The 26,157-nt window shown below is 40.9% G+C and overlaps 1 protein-coding gene across 1 annotated transcript in view; it reads left to right on the top strand.

Annotated features, from left to right (window-relative positions):
* colq (collagen-like tail subunit (single strand of homotrimer) of asymmetric acetylcholinesterase) overlaps window positions 1–26,157 on the top strand; it is a 101,747-nt gene that overhangs the window by 9,908 nt on the left and 65,682 nt on the right. Inside the window, exons 2-3 of the mRNA XM_072282988.1 lie at window positions 20,941–21,050; window positions 22,504–22,605. Coding sequence (XP_072139089.1) covers window positions 20,941–21,050; window positions 22,504–22,605 — 212 coding nt within the window. The remainder of the gene's footprint in view (window positions 1–20,940; window positions 21,051–22,503; window positions 22,606–26,157) is intronic.

The raw sequence follows: 26,157 nt of genomic DNA on the forward strand, positions 1-26,157 counted from the left end.
ATTTAGTATTTGGTGTGGATGTCTTGGATTGCAAATAAGAGTACATTCAGGGTACATCAGGAATAAATGAAAAATAGAATCAGAAACAGGCAATTTTCCTGCAACACAATTATGCTTCAAGTATTTATGATTAAAATAAAACAACTATGCCTTACCTAATTAACCTAGAGGTCATAGGTTAAGGGTGAAAGGTGAAATATTTAAGAGGGACCTGAGGGGGAGCTTCTTCCCACAGAAAGCGGCGAGAATGTGGAATGAGCTGCCCTCGGAAGTGGTGGTTACAGGATCGATTTCAGCATTTAAAGGAAATTCAGATGTGTACATATATGGAAGAGTATGGACGGCTATTGTCCAGGTGGAGGTTGATGGGACTAGACAGAATAACAATTCGGCATGGACTAGATGGGCCGATGGGCCTGTTTCTGTGCTGCAATGCTCTATGACACGATCCATCATCAGGGACTGCCACCACATACAACATGCTCTTTTCTCACAGCGGCCATCAGGAAGAAGGTACAGGAGCCTCAGGACTCTCGACACCAGGTTCAGGATCAGTTATTAGCCCTCAACCATCAGGGTCTTGAGCAAAAGGGGATAACTTTACTTAACTTCATTTGCCCCATCATTGAAACGTTCCAAACCGATGGATTTACTTTCAAGGAGTCTTTGTCTCATGTTCTCGATATTTATTGCTTATTTATTTATTATTATTTCTTCTTTTTGTATTTGCATGGTTTGTTGTTGACTGCCTTAGTTGGGTGATCTTTCATTGTTTCTTTTATGGTTATTATTCTATAGATTTATTGAATATGCCCACAAGAAAATGAATTGCAGGGTTGTATATGGTGACTTTGTTATTAAAAATTTACTTTGAACTTTGAAATCCAGCAAGAAATGTTAATACACTGATGTGATCAGACTCCAGTCTTAAATCTGTCTGACTTTGTCACATGAAATACACACTCAGTGGCCTCTTTATTAGGTACCTCCTGTGCCTAATAAAGTGGCCACTGAGAGTATGTTTGTGGTGTTCTTCTGCTGTAGCATTCACTTCAAGGTCCATTATGTTGTGCATTCAGAGATACTCTCGTGCTGTAATGCATGGTTATTTGATTTACTGTCACCTTTCCGTCAGCTTGAATCAGTCCAGCCATTCTCCTCTGACCTCTCTCATTAACAGGGCATTTTTGCCCACAGAACTGCTGCTCAGTAGATGTTTTTTGTTTATCACACCATTCTTTGTAAACTTTAGAAACCGTTGTGTGTGAAAATCCCAGTAGATCAGCAGTTTCTGAACTGATACTCAAATCACCCTGTCTGGCAGCAACAATCATTCCACAGTTAAAGTCACTCAGATCACATTTCTTCCCCATTCTGATGTTTGGTCTCCACAACACACCGATCAGACTCTTTCTGACTTTGTTGCATGAAATGTGTGCTGACTAGTTTTAGAGTGAGGCGCTTTGATTTGAAACAAGGCTAGCAACATACAAGAATCCCATAGCCCTGTTCCACACAGTATGTGACAACATAAATAAAGGCTCATTGTTCCCCCTTGCCTGCTTAGGTCATGCTAACATATACAATACTCGAGAAAAAAAGAACAGAGAAAGATATATGCAGTAGGTGTAGATTTTGGAGCTTGCTCTATAGCTTCAACCTCAGCCAAATACTGCATTCAGGATTTTAATAACACAATGATTTATTCTTGGCAGCAGGACCTTCCACACTTTCCAAATGCTACAGAGTATGTCACAATGTTAGTTGTCAGTTTTACTTACTTCTAGAACACAAACTCATGAGAAATAGAAGTAGGAGGCAGCTGTCCAGAAATAATCCAATTAACTACCACCCAGGTCATGCTCTCTTCTCGCTGCTGCCGTCAGGAAGAAGATACAGGAGCCTCAGGACTCACACCACCAGCTTCAGGAATAGTTATTACTCCTCAACCATCAGGCTCTTGAACCTGTGGAGTTTCACTCAACTTCACTCACCCCCTCACTGAACTGTTCTCACAAACTATTGGCTCACTTTCTTCATCTCATGTTCTTGATATTCATTGCTTATTTATTTATTTATTACTATTGTTATTAATATTATTATTATTGTGTTTTTTCTCTTTGGTGTTTGCAGTTTGCTGTCTTTTGTGCATTGATTGTTTGTCTGCCCCGTGGAATGTGGTCTTTCATTGATTCTATTGTTTCTTGGATTTATAGAGTATACCTGCAAGTAAATGAATCTCAGGGTTGTATATGGTGACAAAATTTTACTTTGATCTTTGAACTTTTTTCCAAGCCCAAATCAGAATCAGGTTTATTATCACTGACATGTTGTGAAATTTGTTGCTTTGCGGCAGAGTACAGTCCAATGCGTGAAAAAAAATTACGCATACCTTTGTACCTAATAAAGTGGCCACTGAGTGTATATTCATGGTCTTCTGCTGCTGTAGCCCATCCACTTCAGGGTTCAATATGGTGTGTGTTCAGAGATGTTCTTCTGCACACCACTGTTGTAATGTGTGGTTATTTGAAGGCAGAGAGGAAGATGTCAAGGCAGAGGTCACTGCACAGAGTTATGCAGGGTGGGAATTTTTTTTGATGTTAGAAGTAGCGTTGAGTGTTTACTTACTAAGGTGAGCTTGGACAAGTCTGTGGAGAGTTTTGAACTTATATTGCTGAGCAAAAATATATTTTTCACATGACACAATGAGTACTGTGGATAGTGGAGAAGATTGTCACAGGTTACAACAGGACATTGACAGGATGCAGAGTTGGGCTGAGAAGTTGCATATCAAGTTCAACCCAGAAAAGTAGGCACAACATTGTAGGCTGAGGGACCCGTGTTCTAGCAGAGTATTCAGTAGTATGCAAGTGTGAAGCATCGCACATGTCAAGATTTGGAAAAATAAATAAATAAAATTAGATTAGTAAAGAAATAAAACAGGCCCAATGATACAAATCCCAACTACCTTCAAAATTCTACCTTTTAGGAATTGTCTCTGCTGTGGTATAGATTTGTTTTTTTATGGAACAAATGGTTATTATTTGGGATACTTCTATAAGGTATCCATGTAGAAAGTATGTTATAAACCAAGTGGGTGCCACGATAGTGGTGCGGTCAGCTCGATGCTGCGACAGCTCAGGGTGTTGGAGTTCAGAGTTCAATTCCTGCCACCGTCTGTAAGGACTTTGTATGTTCTCCCTGTGACTGTGTGCACTGGTTTCCTCCCACTGTCCAAACACATACAGGTTAGTTCGTTAATTGGTCATTGTAAATTGTCCTGTGATTAGGCTGGTGTTACAGAAGTGGATTGCTGGGCGGCACAGTTCATTAGACCGGAAAGACTTGTTCTGCACGGTGTCTCTAATAAATCACTAATTCCTCTCTCAATGATTTGACATGGGTCAGTAGACCCTTACTCTTTCTGAGCTGCCAGTAGCACTTTGCCGTGATCTCTTTCATAGGAATCTACATTTGGATGTGGGGTGGGGGGGGGGGGGGAACAGTTGTTTCAATTGTACTAATTTTTTTATTAATGCAGTCCTGCATTATACAACCAAAAATCTCTTTGTAATGTGTAACAATACTGACGGACTTACAAATTAAAGCAACAAGCAACAAAGGTTTTCATTTTGAGTGAGATAATAATATAAAAGTGCAATGAATATTACAGACCTTTTCAATTATTAATTTTGATCATAGCTGATCTTTAGTTGCATTCTGGTTTATATGCTCCTTACAAATACTGTGGTAAACCATATATACCGAGGAGGACGTTAGAAGGGCCTTCCTGAAGATAAATCCAAGGAAGGCCACGGGCCCAGATAGCATCCCGGGACGGGTTCTCCGGGCCTGTGCAAGCGAGCTAGCTGGAGTGTTTGCTGACATCTTCAACTGCTCTTTGCTTCAGTCTAAGATCCCCTCGTGTTTTAAGAAGGCAACGATAATCCCAGTGCCGAAGAAGAGCAAGGTGGCATGCCTGAATGACTATCGACCTGTGGCTCTGACATCAATTGCTATGAAGTGCTTGGAGAGATTGGTTATGGCACACATCAACCACAGCCTACTGGTCAACCTCGACGCTTTGCAATTCGCCTACCGGAGCAACAGGTCAACAGCAGATGCCATCTCTCTGGCCCTACATTCCTCCTTAGAACACCTGGAGAATAAAGGCGCATACATAAGGCTCCTTTTCATTGAATACAGCTCTGCCTTTAATACCATCATTCCAAATAAACTGATTCCTAAGCTCTAGAACCTGGGCGTTAGCACTCAGATCTGCAACTGGATCTTCAACTTCCTCACAGACAGGACCCAGGCTGCAAAAATAGGAGACAAGCTCTCCTCTACAGTCACTCTGAGCACCGGTGCCCCACAAGGCTGTGTACTCAGCCCCTGCTGTACTCACTGTACACCCATGATTGTGTAGCCAAGTTTCCATCAAACTCAATATATAAGTTTGCTGATGACACAACAATTGTAGGCCGTACCTCAGGTAATGATGAGTTTGAGTACAGAGAGGAAATTAAGAACCTGGTGGCATGGTGCGAAGACAATAACCTATCCCTCAACATCTGCAAGACGAAGGAATTGGTTGTTGACTTCACAAGGAGTAGCGGACCTCACGACCCAATTTACATTGGTGGTGCGTAAGTGGAACAGGTCAAAAGCTTTAAGTTCCTCAGGGTCAATATCACAAATGACCTGACTTGGTCCAACCAAGCAGAGTTCACTGCCAAGAAGGCCCACTAGCGCCTTTACTTCCTGAGAAAACTAAAGAAATTTGGCCTGTCCCCTAAAACCCTCACTAATTTATATATTTGCACCGTAGAAAGCATTCTTCTAGGGTGCATCACAACCTGATATGGAAGTTGTCCTGTCCAAGACCGAAAGAAGCTGCAGAAGATCGTGAACACGGTGCAGCACATCACACAAACCAGTCTTCCGTCCTTGGACTCACTTTTCACCGCACGCTGTCGGAGCAGTGCTGTCAGGATAATCAAGGACACGACCCACCCAGCCAACACACTTTTCGTCCCTCTTCCCTCCGGGAGAAGGCTCAGGAGCTTGATGACTCATATGGACAGATTTGGGAACAGCTTTTTTCCAACTGTGATAAGACTGCTGAACGGATCCTGACCCGGATCTGGGCCGTACCCTCCAAATATCTGGACCTGCCTCTCGGTTTTTTTGCACTACCTTACTTTCCATTTTTCTATTTTCTGTTTATGATTTACAATTTAAATTTTTAATATTTACTATTTTTTACTATTTTTAATATTTAATATTTGTAATCCAGGGAGCAATAAGCACAGAATCAAATATCGCTGTGATGATTGTACATTCTAGTATCAATTGTTTGGCGACAATAAAGTATAAAGTAACTGGGTTACCTGTTTGGACATGCCTGGACAGGCCCCTCTGCTGACGGCTCCTGTGGCTCCTCCCACAGACCCCTGAATAAAGGCGATTGTGCCACTGCTCCTCCCCTCAGTCCAGGGCAGATACTCAGCATGGACATTGGACCATTTACTGTTAATAAAAGTCTTTCAGTATTTACTCTACTTCCAGTCTTTTGGAGTAATTGATAGTGCATCAAATACTGAGACTATTTTCCCATCCATTGATCTCAGTCTTGGAAAATTGATCCAGTATTGCATCATTTTGAGAGAATGATTTCTAGATACTTACTTACTTACTGCTGGTGTTTAGGGCAGCATTGTAGGTCCTCCATCTCTGGCTGTTTTCACGTCTTCATTCCTCATGCCAGTAGCTTCCTCCTAGCTTTCACTGCAGTAAGTCCCAGATGGAGAGTCAGGAATCTGAGATGTAGAAGGATTCTTCATTGCTGTTTCTGTAACAACTTTGTTTTACCAGTCAGGATTGTTAGCCTTGAGCTGAATCCCTGAACCTGGAGGACCAGTGGACCCCTCATCGTCTGGCCTCTACCCTTTGACCTGTTTGGCATGGGTGACCCTACCAAGAGCCAAAGCATAAAGCCCTGACTCCAGCCAGCATAGCTGTCCAGGTCATTGAGGTATGCCAGCCTCCAAACCTAACAACAAGGTTGTGGTCCTCTTGTATACCAGATATGCACTCTGGAAAACTGTTCCTGATTTCACTCAGATTCAGATTTATTTATCACATGTACATCAAAATATACAATGATATGCAATGTTTGCGTTAACAACCAAGGATGTGCTGGGGGCAGCTCACCAGTGTCACCAGACATTCTGGTGTCAATATAGCATGCCAACAAGGCTCAGCAGAACAACACAGAACACAACAATAAGCAAAACAACAACAGCAAATCAGATCCCTGTTTCTTCCAACCACCTTCCCACCTACATACACAGTCATCTAACCTCAGTTCCGGACGTCTTCTTCAGCCATTATCCTCCAGCGGACTCATATTTGCACTATCTTCAGCCACTATCCTCCAGCGGACATCCTACCTAGTCCAACTTCAGCTCCCTGCCAGCCTACACACCTCCATCTTATGTACAGCCTGTACACAGTAAAAGAATTCAGGTGACAGGTGGGACGGATTCACCCTCTGTTGTGAGGTTTTAGACATCTTCTGCCACCTGGGATCTTGGTTTCTGGCTGTATTACTGACTTGCAAACTGTTCAGCTAACAAACAGTTCACAGGAACATGTCCTTGCCGTAACTTGGGAATGAGCTGTATAATTACCTTAGGTTTACAGTGGGAGCAGTGTATCTGAATCTGTGTCAATGCCAAAGTACATTAACCTGCTGTTATATCAACATCTAGAGTTACAAAGTTAGGAATTGTCTCTATACATCCGTACGGCAAGAAACCCTGTAAAATATAAAGTAAATTTCCTGTCAATACCATCTAATGGACTATAAGAGTTTCCAGTGAATGTGGAATAATTTCTTGTTTCACAATAGTGACTCAGATTCAGATTCAAGTATTATGAAGCATACGGTGAAAAACATTGTTTGTGTTAAGAACCAACACAGCCAAGGATGTTAACAACCTGCAATGGTCACCGGACATCGTTCACAATGTTCAACACAACACGCAACACAGATTACAACATGCAACACACAATACAACGCGTAATCCACAATAGAACATGCAACACTGAACAACAATTGGCAAAGCAACACAAAACACTACAAGCAACAAAACAGCAACTGAAAAACAAGCCACATTTCTGCCTCCCACCCACCTATGCACATACACAGACCTCTAACCCTAGGAGAGGTCACCTTCAGTCTCCAGCCTTCAGTAGGCTCACAGATTCATAGACATTGGGCCTTTGACTACTCCAGTGGATTCACAGAAATTCACAGTCTCAGGGCTCTGGCATAGGATACTCGATGATAATGATCAGAGTAATGATAGATGGAACACATACAAAATGCTGGAGGAACTCAGCAGGCCAAGCAACATCTATGGAACAATGTACAGTTGACATTTCGGGCTAGAACCCTTTGACAGGACTGAATGATAGATGGAATTTAATCTTGATATGTATGATGCTCATATTGATTTATTTTTTATTTATTTGTTTGTTTATTTATTTAGAGAAGAATTGCAGAACAGCCCTATCCGGCCCAATGAGCCTTACTGCCCAGCAACCCACCTATTTAACCCTAGCCTAATCACAGGACAATTTACAATGTCAAATTAAACTACTAATGTCATAACGAAGTAGGTTGTAAGGTCAAGAGTCCATCTTATTGTACTAGGAAACCATTTAGTCACATAACAGTGGGGTAGAAGCTGTCATTGAGGCCCAAAACTGCTCACAGTACTCCAAGTGAGGCCTCACCAGTGCCTGAGAAAATCTCAACATTACACCTTTTTTTATATTTTAGTCCTCTTGAAATGAATGCTAATAATGCATTTATCTTCCTCATCACAGACTCAACCTGCAAATTAACCTTTAGGGAATCCTGCACAAGGACTTCCAAGTCACTTTGCACTTGAGTGTTTTGTGTTTTGTTGTATTTTCTCTCCACTTAGAAGATAGTCAACCCTTTCATTTCTTCTATCAAAGTGCATGGCCATATACTTTCCAACACTGTATTCCATCTACTATTTCTTTGCCAGTTCTTTTCTACCAGTCCTAATCTGTCTAATTCCTCCTGTAGCCTCTTTATTTCCTCAAAACTATCTGCCCTTCCACCTATCTTCATATCATCTGCAAACTTTGCAACAAAGCCATCAATTCTATCATTCAAATTATTGATATATAATGTAAAAAGAATCGGTCCCAACACAGATCCTTGCGAAACACTACTAGTCACTGGCAGCCAACCAGTAAAGGCTCCCTATATTCCCATTCTTTGCCTCCTGCTAATCAGCCACTACTTTATCCATGTTAGAATCTTTCCTGTAATGCCATGGGCTCATAGTTTGTAATGTAGCCTCACGTGTGGCACCTTGTCAAAGGCCTTCTGAAAATCCAAGTACACAGCATTAACCAATTCTCCTTTGTCCATCCTTCTTGTTATTTCTTCAAAGAATTCAAACAGTTTTTCAGGCAAGATTTTCCCTTGAGGAAACCATGCTCACTGCGGCCTATTTTATCATGTGCCTCCAAGTACACTGAGTTCTCATTCTTAATAATCATATCCAACATCTTCCAACCACAGACGTCAGACTAAATGGCCTATAGTTTCATTTCTTTTGCTTCTCTCCTTCTTGAGCATAGAGTGATAGTTGCAATTTTTCAGTCTTCCAGAATCTAATGATTCTTGGATGATCATTACTAATACGACTGCTATCTCTTCAACCACCTCTTTCAGAACCCTGGGGTGTACACCATCTGGTCCAAGTGACTTATCTATCTTCAGACTTTCTAGTTTCCCAAAACCCTTTCTCTAGTAATGGTAACTTCACATACTTCATGACCCCTGACAGATGGAACTTCCACTATACTGCTATTGTCTTCCACAGTGAAGTCTGATGCAAAATACTATTCAGTTCATCCACTGTTTCTTCTTCCCCATTTCTACCTCTCCATCATTTTCCAGCAGTCCAATATCCACTGTCATCTCTATTTTACAGTTTATGTATCTGAGTAAACCTTTGATATCCTCTTTAGTATAATTGGTTAGCTTACTTTCGTATTCCATCTTTAACTTCTTAACGATTTTTTTAGCTGCCTTCTGTGATTTTTTTTAAAAGCTTCCCAATTCTCTAAATTCCACTAACTTTGATCTTGTATATGCCCTCTCTTTGGCCTTTATGTTGGCTTTGACTTCTCTTGTTAGCTACAATTGTGTTGTCTTTCTTTTAGAATACTTCTTCCTCTTTGGGATGTATGTATCCTGTTCCTTCTGAATTGCTTCCAGAAATTCCAGCCATTGCTGCTCTGCTGTGATCCCTGCCAGTGTTCTTTTTCACTCAGTTCTGGCCAGCTTCTCTCTCACACCTCTGAAATTTCCTTTACTCTACTGAAATACTGATACATCTGACTTTAGCTTCTCCTTCTCAAATTTCAAGGTGAGTTCAATTATATTATGATCACTTGCCCCAAAGGGTTCTTTTACTTTTAAGTTCCCTAATCAATTCTGGTTCATTGCACAATACCAATCCAGAATATCTGACCCCCCCCCCCCCAAATGGGCTCAACCATGAGCTGCTCTAAAAAGCCATCTCTCATAGGCATTCTAGAAATTACCTCTCTTGGAATCCAGCACCAACCTGATTTTCCCAATCTACCTGCATATTGAAATCCCTCATGACTCTTGTAACATTGCCCTTTGGCATACATTTTCTATCTCCTGTTTCAAATTGTAGACTACATCCTTACTAATGATTTGGGGTTTGTATACAACTCCCATTGGGGTCTTTTTCCCCTTGCAGATCCTTAGCTCTATCCACAATGATTCAACACCTTCTAACCCTATGTCACATCTTTCTAATGATTTTTCATTTTTTCACCAAAGAGCAACACCACCACCTATGCCTTCCTTCCTGTCCTTTTGATACAATGTGTATCATTGGATGTTAAACCCCTATCTATAATCTTCTGTCAGCCATGATTCAGTGATGCTTACAACATCATATGTGTCAATCTGTAACTGTGCAACAAGTTCATCTACCTTAATTGGTATACTGTGTACATTCAAATATAACACCTTCAATCCTGTATTCACCCTGTTCAATTTTGTCTGCCTTTTATATTGCAACTCATCCTGGACAAGGTGTAGCACCTGCTTAGCCCCCTGATCAGGATCATGTGAAGCTATGCAAACAGGCGGTGGATGGTCATGTGACCAGTTGGTGCATATCACAAGTCCTGATTTTGTGACCACTGATGCCAGGTAGACAGTCTCTGGAGTTTTGATAATGGCTGTGGTCACCCGTCTTGTAAAGACACTGTCCAGAAGAAGGCAATGGTAAATCAATTCTGTAGAAAAAATTGCCAAGAACAATCATGGCCACTGGAAGACCATGATCACATACATCGTACAACACGGCACATAACGATGATGATGGTAATAGAAAGCATTGTATCAAGATGAGTCACAACTTGGTATGGTAAATGTTCTGCCCAAGTCTATAAGAAATTGCAGAGTTGTGAATGCAGTCCAGTCGATCAAGCCGCCTCTCCTTCATTGACTCCATCTACATATCTTGTTGCCTCGGAAAGGTAGCCAACATAAACAAAGACCCCTCACATCTCAGACATTCTCTCTTCTCCCATCCTCTGTCAGATTCAGATTTATATATTGCATGTACATTGAAGCATACAGTGAAATGCTTCATTTGCATTAACAACCAACACAACCTAAGGATATACTGGGGGCAGCCCACAAGTGTTGCCAACATAGCCTGCCCACAACGTTCAGCAGAACAATACCAGCAGAAACAACAACAACAACTCAAGAAGACAACAACAGCAACACAAGACCCATTTCCCACCCTTCTGCCCACGAACCACACCTTCACAGGCATAGAGAGGCCTCTAATCCCTCGACAGGCCAACTCCACACTTCCAGTCCTGCGCCCTGGATTGTCAGACTCACAGATATCAGGCCTCCGTCTTCCAGTTTTGTTGCTGGACTTCTGGTCACATTTGGCCTTCGGGTCTGGAGTTCCAGACTCTCGTAGAGCTCTGACCCCTGTGACCCAGGCAGAATTTACAAAATCTTGAAAACACATACCATCAGAGTCAAAGACAGCTTCTATCCTGCTGTTTGCAGACTTTTGAACAGACCTGTCATATACTAAAGATGAACTCTTGATCTCCTGATCTACCTCATTGTAACCCTTGCATATTATCTGAATCAGGTTTAATATCATAAGCATATTTGTTGAAATGTATTGTTTTGCAGCATTAGTGCATTGGAATACGTAATAAAAAATATAAATTACAATAAGAAAAATATATAAAAATTAAATTAAATTAGTAGTGCAAAAAAAGAGCAAAGAAAAAGAAAAAACATAATAGGTAGTGTACATGGGTTCATTACCCATTCAGAAATCTGATGGCGGAGGTGAAGAAGCGGTTCTTAAAGAAGTGTGTGTTTCTGAGCTCCTATACCTCCTCGTTGGTGGTAGTAATGAGAAGAAGGCATGTCCTGGGTGACAGGGGTCCTTAATGATGGCTGCTGCCTTTTGAAGGTGTCCTTGATGCTGGGGAGGCTAGTGCCCATGATGGAGCTGGCTGAGTTTACAACTTTGAGCAGTTATTTCTGATCCTGTACAGTGGCCCCTCCATACCAGACAGTCAGAATGCTTTCCACGGTACAACGGTATAAATCTGTGAGTCTTTGGCGACATACCAAATCTCCTCAAACTCCTAATGAAATATAGTCACTGGTTTATCTGTTTACCTGCACTTTCTCTGCAGCTGTTACACTGTATTCCACATTCTGCATTCTGTTTCCTTTTACTGTCTCCAACCTGCCTGGATACCTTGCAAACAAAAAAAATACTATGTCTCAATACACATCACAATAATAAACCAATGTTACAATGTTAATTCCTGTTGGGTACCTGCTTTCAGATGATTATAGTGTTGTATTAGAAGTGTACAACTGGATTCATTTTAGCAATGTTGGCTTATATTTTTTTTAAAAATGAATTGCATAATGTTTGCAAGCCAGGGCAGTATGATATAGGGAGTAAGCTGTTGCCCATCAGCAGGCACCCCCTCTCCACACAGCTGGTGAATCCAAAGGAACGTCAGAGAAATTTGGCACCTGCAGCATCGCAGAAGTTGCCACTCGGCATTGAACTCAAGGTAGGACTGCCTTAGGGACTCCAGATCCGAGGTTTACTCCTGAAGCTTTGCCCGTGAGTGGGTACGGCTGCAAAGCAGTGGAGGTTTGAAATCAGTTTTCCTTGACCTGGACGAACTGCTAACCAAGGCTGATGAGCCTCATCTGCCTGGGTGCATAAGCATAATCTTACTGCTGTACAAAGATGCATGAGAAAATGAAATTATCATGAAAACATAAAGCTGTTAATTTTTGTAACTCCAAAACATAAACCTTCATTTTTACTTTAAGTGAGGGGCACATATGACATGGTGGCATAATGATAAATGCCATTCACTTACTCCATACATATAACTTGTAATGAATGTAAATAGCAAAGAATGCTTAATCAAAAGTATATTACAGGTATGACTGAAATACTAAATACACATCACTCCTCCCTGCTTAGCTATAAACTCCAACTCATTATAGAATGCATCTCAACTCTATACACACACGCAAACAACTATGCTACATAATACAACTACTATACAGACATCCCCATCTTAGTACATTTTAGATTGTCCCATTCAAGGCTAAAGGTTTAATCACTGTGGAGTATTTCTTCCTCTTGTGGGTAATGTCTTTCCTGACAAGAGGCATCAGTCTGCTTGGCGGGTGAGACTTGTGGCTTTGAAACAATCTCAGTTTTGGAAGTCTCCTCTGTTGTGGTTGCAGGAGTTGACTCTGGGACTGCAGGAAGTGGTTCTGACAGTCTGGACACCTTCCTTCTTAAACAATTGACTCTGCTGTCCTCAATTGATCGATGTGTTATCTCCAGATGACTTCAGACACAATCTCCACTCTGTAGGAGAGTGGTTCATTTCTGTCCTTAACCTTTGCAAGTGCCCACTTTTGATCACCTCTGTAGTCCCTCAGGAGTGCTTGTCCAGAAGTGAAAATGGGTGAACTGGATCTCTGCTGCATATTCCAACTATTTTGGGTGGTCCTGTAGACCTGAGACAGTGTGGGGTCTTTTCAGGTTTCCCTTTGGATCATCTCTTCAGTAATCAGAAGACCTTCAATTTGCATTAGGGAAACGTCAGGAGAAAGGTCCTCCTTTGTAAATTTTTCAGGTATTTTCTTTTCCCAAGGGTAAACAGGACAATCTATCAGTGCTTCCTCTTCAATTAGTTTTCCTCTTCAATTCAATCTTGTAATTGTGTCCTCCAAGAAACAGAGGCCATTAATTGCTGCTGCTGGTAGTGGAACACCCTTCTGTGTGTAGAAAATGGACACACAGTGGCTGATGATCAGTAATGTAAGTAAACTCTCTCTCACACAAGTACTGGTTAAAATGTTTTTACACCACAAACCAGATTCAAGGTCTCTCTGTCAATGTGTGTGTAATTTTTCTCAGCAGCAGTAAGGAAATGTAATGCAAAGGCCCTGGGGTGTTCACTTCCATCATTCATAACACGAGACAAGACTGCACCTTTGCCATAAGGCAATGCATCACAGGTAGACTTCACTGGTTGATGTGGATTATAATGTGTTAAGTACAGTACCTGACGTCACCATTTCCTTCGTCTTTTTGGAAAGCCACCTCACACTGCTTTCTCTGTTAGCATTTCTTCCCAATCTGCAGTAAATTTCAAGCAGTGGAGCACGGTAGCCAGGTTTGGCAGAAATCTGTTGTAGCAATTGATACATCCTAAAAAGAGCTGCAACAGTGACACAGCCTTGGGGCATCCACCACTGCTTGAATTTTCTCAGCACACTTGTGTATCTTTATGCATCAATAGTGTGACCACAGTAAATTAAGCTTGGTTTAAAGTATTCACACTTGTGGCATCGTGCTCTGAGCAGCCTTGTAGCACTTGGTCCATATCTTTCTGCCAGAGTGTAGGTGTAGATGCTACTCCAAAAATAAGCCTATCATAGGGATAAAGCTATTTGTGAGAGTTTATGGTGAGAAACACTTTGGACTCTTCTTCCATCTCCAACTGTAGGTAGACCTCATCTAAATCCACTTTGCTGAAGTGTTTTCCTCCAGAAAGGTTTGCAAAGATATCCTCTATCCTGGGTAGAGGATATTAATCTACTTTCACTACTGGGCAATGGTGACCTCAAAATCACTACAAAGCTGGCTAGACCCATTCTTTTTGGCTACTGGGACCACTGGCATTGCCCATAGGATTCACTCAACTCTGGAAAGAATTCCTTCAGCCTCCATGTGATCTAGCTCACAGGCTATTTTATCACATATTGTATAAGGAACCAGATGGGCTTTGCAAAATTTGGGTGTGGCATTTTCATTTATTTTACCTTTGAGATGTTTGAGTTTTCCACTGCTGTAGCACTGTCCAGTAATTCACTTTCAGTTGACTGTATTGCAGGGGGTGTGGCATGAAAATGGTGAATGGATCACCAATCAAGTTATAGTTTCCTCAGCCAGTGATGACCCCACAATGCTGGCCCTCCTGTGTTTACCACATACAAACCCAGAGCAGCTTGTTGGTTGTTGTATTTCACTGTTGCAAATGTTATTCCCACATGAGTAAACTTTTTATCCAGTATAAGTTCTTAGTTGGATATCTGCAGGCTTCAGTTCACTATCTTTGAAATGTCATTCAAACTCACATTGTGGAATGACTGAAACAGCCAAGCCAGTGTCAAATCCTATTTTAATTAATTTGTTGTTCACTTCTGGTGTAAGCCATATTGCTTGTCTGTTTGTTAGGTTTCACATGGTAGATCTCATGGTTATTCAGTCCTGTACCACTCTCATCATTATCAGCAGCATGCAGAATAAGGCTCTTTTTGAAACTACAACTTGACTTTTTATCTTGTTCTCTTCCTTGTCAGTCCATTTATTTTATTTTACCTGACATGCTCTTTGTATATGTCCTACTTTGTAGCATTTTCTGCAAATTTCACCCCTAACCCTGCATTCGTCTGGTGTATATGAGCCCCTGCCACATTGGTAACACAAGTTTTTTGGCTAGGCAGTTTTCTGCTTGGACATTGCAATTTTGTTCACGCTAGCTTTCATTGCTGACTGCAACTCTGTCTGCAGTTTCCACTGATACAGCAATTTTAACGACTCTTTTAAGTATGTGTGGTGCTTAAGTTAGGATGAATGCCTTCTTGTAAGATTCCACAAACTAAACAATTTCTCAGTGCATCATTAAGCCCTTCACTGAACTGACAATGCTTAGACAATCTCTTCAATTCAGCCACGTAAGCTGAAATAGGCTCCCCTGCCTTTTGATTCCTCTTATGAAACTTAAAGCATTCTGCAATCGACAATAGTTCCAGTTGTAAATATCCCTAAATTACTTGCACAATATCGCCAAAGCTCATTTCAGCTGGTTTGGTGGACATTAAACTTCTGAGCAAACTATATGCTTTTCCACCCAATTCACTCGTTCTTCATTGGCTATTTCACTTGTTTTAAATTACAGCTCAATTTGCTCGGTATACAATATCCCGTTATCTCTTGTGCAATGGAATACATCTGTCTTTCCAATGTAGCCAGCCACTTCTGCTCTTTTTTTAATTAATGACTATTATCACCTGGTACTCACTGTTTATGAACCCGTGAATTCATCCATTTTCAGCCTTTTTTTAACTCAAACGTGTTGCTGCACTTCAACAGGTAGGCAGTCATCTCAGGTTTATTTAAAACTTCCTCATCACCACTGTTATGTCTTGCAACTTCAAAACATACAACTAATTGAACGAAAAAGATGCACTTGTGCTTTGTTTTTACTTTAAGCGAAGCATCCACATATGACATGATGCTTAATGATGTATTCCATTCACATACCTTTACATACAACCAGTAAAGAATTACATAAACAACAAAGAATGCTTAATCAAACAATATATTTACAATATTACTCAAATGCTACTGAAATGTTAAATACCACTGAGGTAAACTACAATTTACTACAATAATATTCAAATTAATCACTGTCATTTGAAAGATTGAACTAAATTACTGTATGTACACCAACCGGTCCTGTATTCTCTCAAGTTCAGAAGAATGAGAGATGGTTCTATTGAAATACACAAATATCTCAGAAGGTTTGAAAGGGTAGGTGCGAAGTTAATTCTTTTCTTGTTTGGGATATAGAGAACCTGGTTCACAATTTCAAAATAATTCATGTTGAGCAAAGATAAGACAATAAGACATAGGAATAGAATTAGGCCATTCAGCCCATCAGCTTTTCCCTGCCATTCCATCGTAGCTGATTTATTATCCCTCACCAGCGAGCAACTTGCTGATGAAGTACACCTGCAGTATTCTAATTTCTTAACATGTACACCGAATCATTGTAAGATATAATGAAATGTATCATTTGCATCAACAACCATCACAGTCTGACTATGTGCTGGGGGCAAGTTTTACCAAGCATCTGGCACCAACTGAACATGCCCAGAAGGCAGGTGCATAGGGTGGAATAAAGTTCAAAGTATATTTATTATCAAAGTATGTAGACTATATACAACCTTGAGATTCAACTCCTTACAGGCAGCCACAACACAAACAAACCCAGTAGGGCCCATTTGAAAAAACAAACCGTCAATCACGCAATGTGCAGAAAAAAAAAACAAATCATGCAAACAGTAAAAGTAAGCAATTGACATTCAGAACTGAAGATAACAAAAGTGAGCCCATAGCCTCAAAGTCAGTCACAACTAATCCAGGAACCTGCTAGTTTCAGGCCACAGCCTCAGTTCAGTACTGAGACAAGCAAACCTCACAGAGCAGCAAGCTGAACACTGGCCTGTCCCTTACCTCTGACCCTGACACCCTGACCTTTTCAATCTGGCCTGGAGCTTAAATTTGATAGGCTGTCGAGCCTGGGGCCCCATTGGTTCAATCCAGCATGTAGCTGACCTTTCTGTTCTGGCCTAGCACTTAAACTGGTCAAAAACTTTGGGCCATTCCTTTCTCTCAGAATAATCTTCCTCTGCTTCAATTTGCTATGTTCTTCTGGAATATCTCCAAGTTCTATTTCTGCACTGTAAATGCCAGTGAGATCATATCACCTGTATGGATGTCACACACCACATCGGGTATGAATTGAAATCACAGATTACAACTTGCTTAACATCTGTATTTCACCAGTGGAATTCCATCCACTTTAACAACAAAGCCCCTTTATACTTTGAGCAGGGCCTCTGTCTCATTATCATTGAAAATAGCCATATCATAGTCATAGTCATAGTCATACTTTATTGATCCCGGGGGAAATTGGTTTTTGTTACAGTTGCACCATAAATAATTAAATAGTAATAAAACCATAAATAATTAAATAGTGATATGTAAATTATGCCAGAAAATAAGTCCAGGACCAGCCTATTGGCTCAGGGTGTCTGACCCTCCAAGGGAGGAGTTGTAAAGTTTGATGGCCACAGGCAGGAATGACTTCCTATGACGCTCTGTGTTGCATCTCGGTGGAATGAGTCTCTGGCTGAATGTACTCCTGTACCCACCCAGTACATTATGTAGTGGATGGGAGACATTGTCCAAGATGGCATGCAACTTGGACAGCATCCTCTTTTCAGACACCACCGTCAGAGAGTTCAGTTCCAACCCCAAAACATCACTGGCCTTACGAATGAGTTTGTTGATTCTATTGGTGTCTGCTACCCTCAGCCTGCTGCCCCAGCACACAACAGCGAACATGATAGCGCTGGCCACCATAGACTCGTAGAATATCCTCAGCATCGTCCGGCAGATGTTAAAGGATGTAAAAGCAGGGGATTGTCTATGAGCTTTGAGTGTCTCTTCTGTAGATGTTGATCTTCTACACTCTACTTCAATCTTGGAACTCCTGGACTGATGTACAAGAGGTTGTGAATCACTGGATCAGATTTCTACTTTTGTTATAATATTTACACCTGGGAATCGGACATTTCCTAAGGGAAACATGCATTAAAAAATACAGATGTTGGGAAACTGAAATTAAAATGAAAAATGAAGTAACATTTCATGTCATTATGTTTCATACCTCATATTTATTATGTCCCTGGTCTTGTTGGTTCAATTGAAAAGGCAAATCCCTGTTTCTGGTGAAAGGCCATTGGTATAAGAAAATCATCAAGATGTTACATGATCCACTGAGTATTTCTGGCAGTTTGCTTTCTCTGTTGATTTAAAAAATAATAATACCTACTTAAGAGCTCTGGGCCTGTCCTTACTGGAGTTTAAAAGAATGAGGGGGTATCTCATTGAAGCCTATCAAACATTGAAAGGCCTCGATAGGATGGACGTGGAGCGGAAGTTGATAGATTCTTAATTAGTCAGAGTGTCAAACGATATTAGAGAGAAGGCAGGAGAATTGGGTTGAGAGGAATAATAAATAAGCCATGATGGAATGGTAGAGCAGACTCAATGGGCCAAATAGCTGAATTCTACTTCTATGTCTTATGGTCTTATATCCTTTAGAAAAAAAAAATAAACATCTAGATCCCAGCTGCTACCTAAAGAATTTTAAAATTACATAAATCCCAAGGGATTTTCTTATTTTGGAAATGCAAATGATACAATTAATTATCACTTTTTACCTACATAAAGTTGTTAATAAGACCAGTATTTATAACCCACACATGGATACCAGTGGGCTTCCAGGAATTTGCCTCAGGGGCAATTAAGTAACTGTAAACATCTCCCCAGTCAGCACAACATGGAGGATATTGTTCCATGGCCCTGCTGCCTCTATATTGCAGATGGTGAATAGGTTGGTGTTCAAGTGTCTTTACTACGAAGCCGTGGTGAGTAATTCTGTGTGTCTAACATCATGGAGGAGGTACCATTCAAGCAGGTTTCTTTGTTCTGGATGAAGTTGAACTTATTGAGCGTTGTTGGAGGGGTATTCCATCTACAATGGTTGTCCGTCTTATCCAACGATGACAGGAAACCTGGGCAGGAGGGATTTTAAAGTGGAAAAGGCGTTGCATTGGGGCAGTTCCACTCTCTGGACCTTAGAAGTCTGGGTCCAGTGATATGAACAAGCATCACAAACTGGGGTCTTTCTTGGTTGCAGTGGGTGACCATGGTGCTTTCTCTGATTTGTCATGCCCTTCGCTCTCCATGAAGTGTTACAGAACCGCCTTCCTGGCTGTTGGATCTCATCCGCCCAGTCCACCAGAACTGACTTCACATGTTAGGGCAGGCACGTCCCTATCTCACCGGGGTGAGGCTGCCAGCTACCCTCACCTGTTTTAGCCTGTCTACTGAAGAGGTGTATCGGGGTGTGGCCACTGTCACATGCAAACAGCTACTTGGAGCAGTAGTTGAGAGCTGAGTGTTCGGAAGGGACCAAAAGTGAGTGAACTGCCCCAGAATGGACACGGCAAGTCCATTCACCAGGAGTGCTAACTCTCCCTGGATGCCCCGTACACCCAACAGTATTCCTTCACAGTTCTGACATTTACCTTGCGACTGCTGGTCAGTCTTTGGGCTGACAGGAGGAGAGTCACTCAACAAGTCTCTGAGCACTTAAGCGTTAATAATTGCTTCTTATAGTGGGGTTGTCTAATTGAAACCTATCGAATGTTGAAAGATCTTAATAGAGTGGATGTGGAGAGAATGTTTCCTATGGTGGGAGAGTCTAGGACTAGAGGTTACAGTCTCAGAATAGAGGGGCATCCTTTTAGAATGGAGATGAGGAGGACCAGAGCGTGGTGAATCTGTGGAATTTGGTGACACAGGCAGCTGTGGAGGCCAAGTTTTTATGTTTATTTAAGGCAGAGGTAGATATATTCTTGATTGGTCAGGGCATGAAGGGATATGGGGAGAAGGGAGGAGACTGGGGCTGAGAGGAAAAATGGATCAGCCATGATGAGATGACGGTTGCAGACTCGATGGGCCAAATGGCCTAATTCTGCTTCTATATGTTATAGTCTTATGGTCTGGGACCAGAGGGCACAGCCTCAGAATACAAGGATGTCCTTTTATAACAGAGATGAGGAGGAATACCTTTAACCAGAGGATGCTAAATCGGTGGAATTCATTGCCACAGACAGCTGTGAAGCCCGAGACATTGGGAATATTTAAAGCAGTGGTTGATAGGTTCTTGATTAGTAAGGACATCAAATGTTACGAGGCAAAGGCAGAAGAATGGGTTTGAGGGGGATAATAAATAAGCCATGATGGAATGGCAGAGCAGACTTGATAGGCTAGATGGTTAATCCTGTTCCTACGTCTTACAATAATTGAAAATATAGTTTCCTCGTTGCCCTGTAATGGAAATAGAAGCCTTTAACAGTGACACTGAAATGTGTAAAGCGTGATCACCAAAGGACTGGATTTCTGCAAGCAATAATCCCTGTAGTTACGATGGGCAGCCTGTCACCACAGCTTATCTCCGCCTCATGCTTTCAAAATGATCCGACAAGCTGACTTGAGCAAAAATAACACTGCCAACAGTATCTAACTTATCAGAAATTAACTTGTCAATTTTGCTCATAAATATAATTGAATATTCAGAATAGTGGATGAATCCATGATTTTATTCAGATCGATACTAATATGAAGACTCTACTGTTGAGCTGGTTATAACTGAATTGATTTAGCATGACTACATATTGATTAGGACAAAGTAGGCATTAACATTTATGTTGCTTGCATGCATTGCTTTGTTCAAATTCTAGAGTTTTTTCTTAATTTGAGGAGTATTGAGTTGGAACACTAACCTCAGTAAGATTCTGTTTAATTGTATTTTGTGATGTAGCACTGGCGCCTGTGGAACACAAAAACAGAAGCATTAACAAATGCTGTCTCTTGACCCCTCCGCCACCCCCGATGTTTCCACCACCTGTCTTCAGGGAAAGCAAAAGTCTTGTGAGTAATGTCAAATTCCTTGGTGACATAGCCACTCTGCAGTCATTCTTACCCATTCATTGCATGATGATCCCAACTGTCCCCAGCTGCATGGATTGCATTCCTGTTATCTTGAGCTTTGAAAGCTTATAATTTTCATCTGGAACACACTCCTCATTAAAATGATCGCTGAAGAGATCAACACACACAAAATGGTGGAGGAGCTCAGCAGGTCAGGCAGCATCTATGGAGGTGAACAAACAGTTGACATTTTGGGCCAAGACCCTTCTTCAGGACTGAAAAGGAAGGAAGAATATGCCAGATTAAAAAGGTGAGAGGAGGGGAAGGAAGCTAGCTAGAATGTGGCCAAACATTTTAATTCCAATTCCCATTGCCATTTCAACATGTTGGTCCATGGCCTCCTCTTTGTGGCATGATGAGGCCACCCTCAGGGTGGAGGAGCAACACCTTATATTCTGTCTGGGTAGCCTCCAACCTGATGGCATGAATATCAATTTCTTCTAACCAGTAAAAAAAACACCCTTCCCCCTCCCCTCTTCTTCTACTCCCCACTCTGGCCTCTTACCTCTTGTACCTAGTGGGTGCCCTCCTCCTTCCCTTTCTCCTATGGTTCACTCTCCTCCCCTATTGGATTCCTTCGTCTCCAGCCCTTTACCTTTCTCAGCCACCTGGCTTCACCTGTCAGCTTCTAGCTAGTCCTCCTTTCCCTATGCCCACCCACATTCTCGCTAGCCTCCTTCCCCTATCCCCACCTTTTTACTCTGGCATCTTCCCCATTCCTTTCCAATCCTGATGAAGGGTCCTAACCTAAAACATTGACTGTTTATTCCTCTCTATAGGTGTTGTCTGGCCTTCTGAGTTCCTCCAGCATTTTGTGTGTGTTGCTTTGGATTTCCAGCAGCCGCAGAATTTCACGTGTAATAATTTGCTGATGCCGTAGATATGAAAGACAGTAAGGGCCCAACATCTTGGGGAAGTCCTGGGTCTTAAGCTGCACATTTGATTTTAATTCATGCACTGTACCCAGATGGTTCAATATGACCTGGTTCTGACATATAATTTTCAGGTTTTCTTTTTAATATCTATCATGACCGATATCATGACACAAGGCCAAGACCGTGGGTATATTTCAAGAGAAAATTGATAGTTTTCTGATTGGTCAGGGCATCAAAGGTTATGGCAAGAAGACAGGTTTATAGGGTTGAGTGGTATCTGGGGTCAGCCATGATAGAATGGTGGAGCAGACTCAATGGGCTGAATGGCCTAATTCTGCTCCTTTGCTTTATGGTCTTATGATATTTGAAAGCAGTTCTGAAAATGCATGTCTTTGAACTATAACTTAAATTCCCATGAGCAAAGTGAGTCCTTTTTGCTACCTTAGCATCTTCTGAAAGAATGCATTTATTTACAATAACAACATAAGACTTTTTTCTTTTAATGTTGCTTTCCTCAGGAAGAAATAAATTTGAAGAAAGTACCATTGGAAATAAAGTCAAATGAATCGTTATGTAATGTAACAGGTATAATTGGTCCTCCTGGGCCTACAGGTCCCCAGGTAAGATTAATAGACAGTTTGGGATGAAGGTCGATTGAATATCATTCTTCTAGTTTAAATTTGTATTATCTTAATGTAACCCAGTGCACATCCATTTAATTTCATTCTTATTCAGCAATTCAAAGCTCATGCCAACCACCTTCAAATTTTTCCCTAGGATCCATTACTTTTCTTTATGCCATTTTTTATATTTGTCTTCGATTAATCTTACTGAATAAAATGTCAGCCAACTGCAAATGTGCTTTTGTGCCTCATGAGACGTGGCGGGGGGCTCAGCTATACTCGGGTTATAGAGGGAAATAAATGAAGCCCCAACCCACATTTAGTGTCAAGTGATACAGTGGGTGGCAAGGTAGCATCGCAGTTGGCGCATCAATTTACTGCGCCAGCGATCACCGATCGGGATACAATTCCCGATGCTGCTTGCTACGAGTTTATAATTCTCCCTGTGATTCCGTGGGTTTCCTCTGGGTGCTCCAATTGCCTCTCACATTTCAAAAGACGTACATTTAGGGTTAGTGTGTGGTGGACGTGCAACACTGGCGCCAGAAGCACGGGGACGCTTACGGCTGCTCAGCACAATCCTCAGTGATTTAATCTGGCTCAAACAATGCATTTCACTGTATGTTTCGATGTACATGTGACAAATAACTAATTTTTAAATCTTCAAAAAATATTTTTAGCATCAAGCCCCAACAATTCCCTTCCCATCCGTGTACCGATTCAAATTTCTCTTAAATGTTGAAAACAAATCTACATCCACCCACTTCCACTGGCAGCTCATTTCACACTCTCATCAATAACAGTATTGATACCATTAGTGGCTGCACACGCAAGGTGCTGGAGGAATTCAGCAGGTCACGCAGATCAATGGAAGGGAACAAGAAGTCCACATTTCGAGCCAGGATCCTTCATCAGGACTCATACTCTTATTATTAGTTTAATAGTACTAATATTATAATATTAATTTAATAGCTGTCTACATGATACACAAGCTGGTACGCAAGTCAGGGCGGTACAATATGGAGAACAGGCTGTTGCTCATGTCGCAGCTGATAAATCCAAAGGAATGGCAGACACTGACACAGTTTGGGATCAGCGGCATTGCAGGATTTGCTAGTCAACTTTGGACTGCCTTAGAGACTCCAGCTGTGGATTTTTCCCTTCAAGGTTTACTCCCAAAGCCTTCCCCAAGGCAAGGCAGAGGAGGCTTGAGATCAGAGTTTTCCTTCTCCTAGATGAGCTGCCAAGCATGGTAACTGGTTTGAAGGTGCCATCTTCCCCCATCTGTTGAAATGGCTCTGCCGGTCTTAGTCGCTAAGCAACATGTGAAGGCCAGGAGCTGGACTTGGTTGTCAGAGGCTATTTGAGATGCATGCCATTGGGAGCATATAATAGGTAGTGGGAGCTTATCCCCACTACCACCCCTGCTATGACAACCTTAAGGAACCATATCATATAATAATAATTATTAATATTGTTAGTTTAACATTGATATTGTTGTAACATCATATTAATACATTATTAATATTATTATTAATTAATAATGTTAAAAAGAGCAGGCTTAAAGCTCCAACTTTTAATTCATATGTTCTTAATGTTATATCTATATGTTATACCCATCTCTTATGATTTCTTCTGCAAAATCTCCAACCTAACCCAATCTAATTCATCTACTCATAGGCCATTTATAATTATGCATCCTGCTTTTAATCCTCTGCCATTTAGTATGATCTGATATGAAAGCAACTTTCTAAACTGGGTATTATTTGCTAAAGATTGATTTTGTTGCAGTCACATTAAGGATATGTCCGTGTATTCATTTTATATAAAACATCTTTAAAATAAGCCAAACTAAATCTAATTGTCAATTTTTTTTAAATTAAAATAAAAATTATTGAAAACATAAAGGTTCATTTATAAATCTTAAAACATAATATAATATTTCAAAATTGTCACCATTTACGACCCAAGATTCATTTTCTTATTCATCAGTCAAAACAATAAAATAATATTGATTGAATAAACTACTGTACTGTAATTATGATCTTTTTCTTAACATGACAGATTAATTAATCTCCACAATAATTTCCAACTTTTAACATATCCTCGATTCAATGAAAATCATGTTTTAAAAAATGATATAATCCAGAAGGAAAGTAATTAGTTATGGGAAGTAATGTAATTGTATGACTATCCTCAGGCCATTATCGTAATAGAGGAATGGCCTGATACATATTTAGATTTTGCCAGTAGTTCTATGGAGAAAAGTTATTGTGGTGTTCTTCACATGCCAGCGATGCCTTGTGTCCATGGTCATGCACTGTATTGCAGACGTAGAGGAAGGTGGAGGTCAGATACTGGGAGAATGGATTTTGTACCTGATACTTCAGGTTAACACAAAGAAAGGTTGGAGTATGAAGAGCAGCCCCATTCAAATGGCTAATTGAAGTAAAGTGTTTTGTTTCCCAACAACTATACGGTACTATGTTTTAACCAATATACAGTACTATGCAAAAGTCTTACGCACCCTAGCTATACATATGTGCCTAAGAATTTTGCTCAGCGCTGTAAATAAATGCATTACTTCATAACCTTTTATGTCTTTAACAGTGTTCCTTTTTAAATTACTTAAACATTGCTTTTGAATGCTTCTATTCAGTTCAAATAAGTTTTGACATCAGTACAATTTCTGAAAGCCATCAGAGCAAGGTCTCAAGTTTGGCTGACTGAGCCCAGTCATTACTCACAAACAAATCCAGCCTGTAAACTTGCAAATTAGTTAATATATTGATTAATGATCCTTTTATTGGGATGTGGATGTTGGCAAGCAACACGAGCATTCATTGCTTGTCCTTAGTTGCCCTTGAGAATGTGCTTGTGAGCTGTCTCCTTGAACACTGCGGTACTTCTGATGAGAGTAGTTCTTATGTTCTTTTTGGGAGAAAGTAAATTTATTATCTAAGTACGTATATGTCACCAAACACTACCTTAAGATTCATTTCCTTGCAGTCCTTTATAGAAAATAAAGAAATAGAATAGAATTTGTGGAAAACTATACATAACTAACAAACAACCAAAGTGCAGAGGAGAATAAATTGTGCAAATAAAGGTATTTGTGTGTATACTGAGTTCATGAAAGTGAGTCTACAGGTTGTGGAATCACTCAGTGTTGAGGGGAGTGAGGGTATCCATATCAGTTCAGGAGCCTGATGGTTGAGGGGTAATAACTGTTTCTGAACCTGGTGGTGTGGGACCCTCCTGCCCAATGGTCATAGTAAGAAGAGAGCCTGGCCCTTGGTGATGGATGCCGTTTTCTTGTGGCTGCGCTCCATGTAAGTGTGCTCAGTGGTGGGGTGGGCTTTGCCTGTGATGGAGTCGGTGTGTCTACCATTGTCTGTAAGCGTAATAGACTGGGTTGGATCCATCACTGTCTATAGACTGTTTCAGAAGTTGGACAAGTGATGGTGAAGGATGGTAAGATAATACCAGGTCAAACACGAGGAAATCTGCAGATGCTGGAATTTCAAGCAACACCCATAGAAGTTGCTG

The sequence above is a fragment of the Mobula birostris genome, chromosome 19 (genome assembly GCF_030028105.1).
Source record: "Mobula birostris isolate sMobBir1 chromosome 19, sMobBir1.hap1, whole genome shotgun sequence".
In the NCBI taxonomy this organism is placed as follows: Eukaryota; Metazoa; Chordata; class Chondrichthyes; order Myliobatiformes; family Myliobatidae; genus Mobula; species Mobula birostris.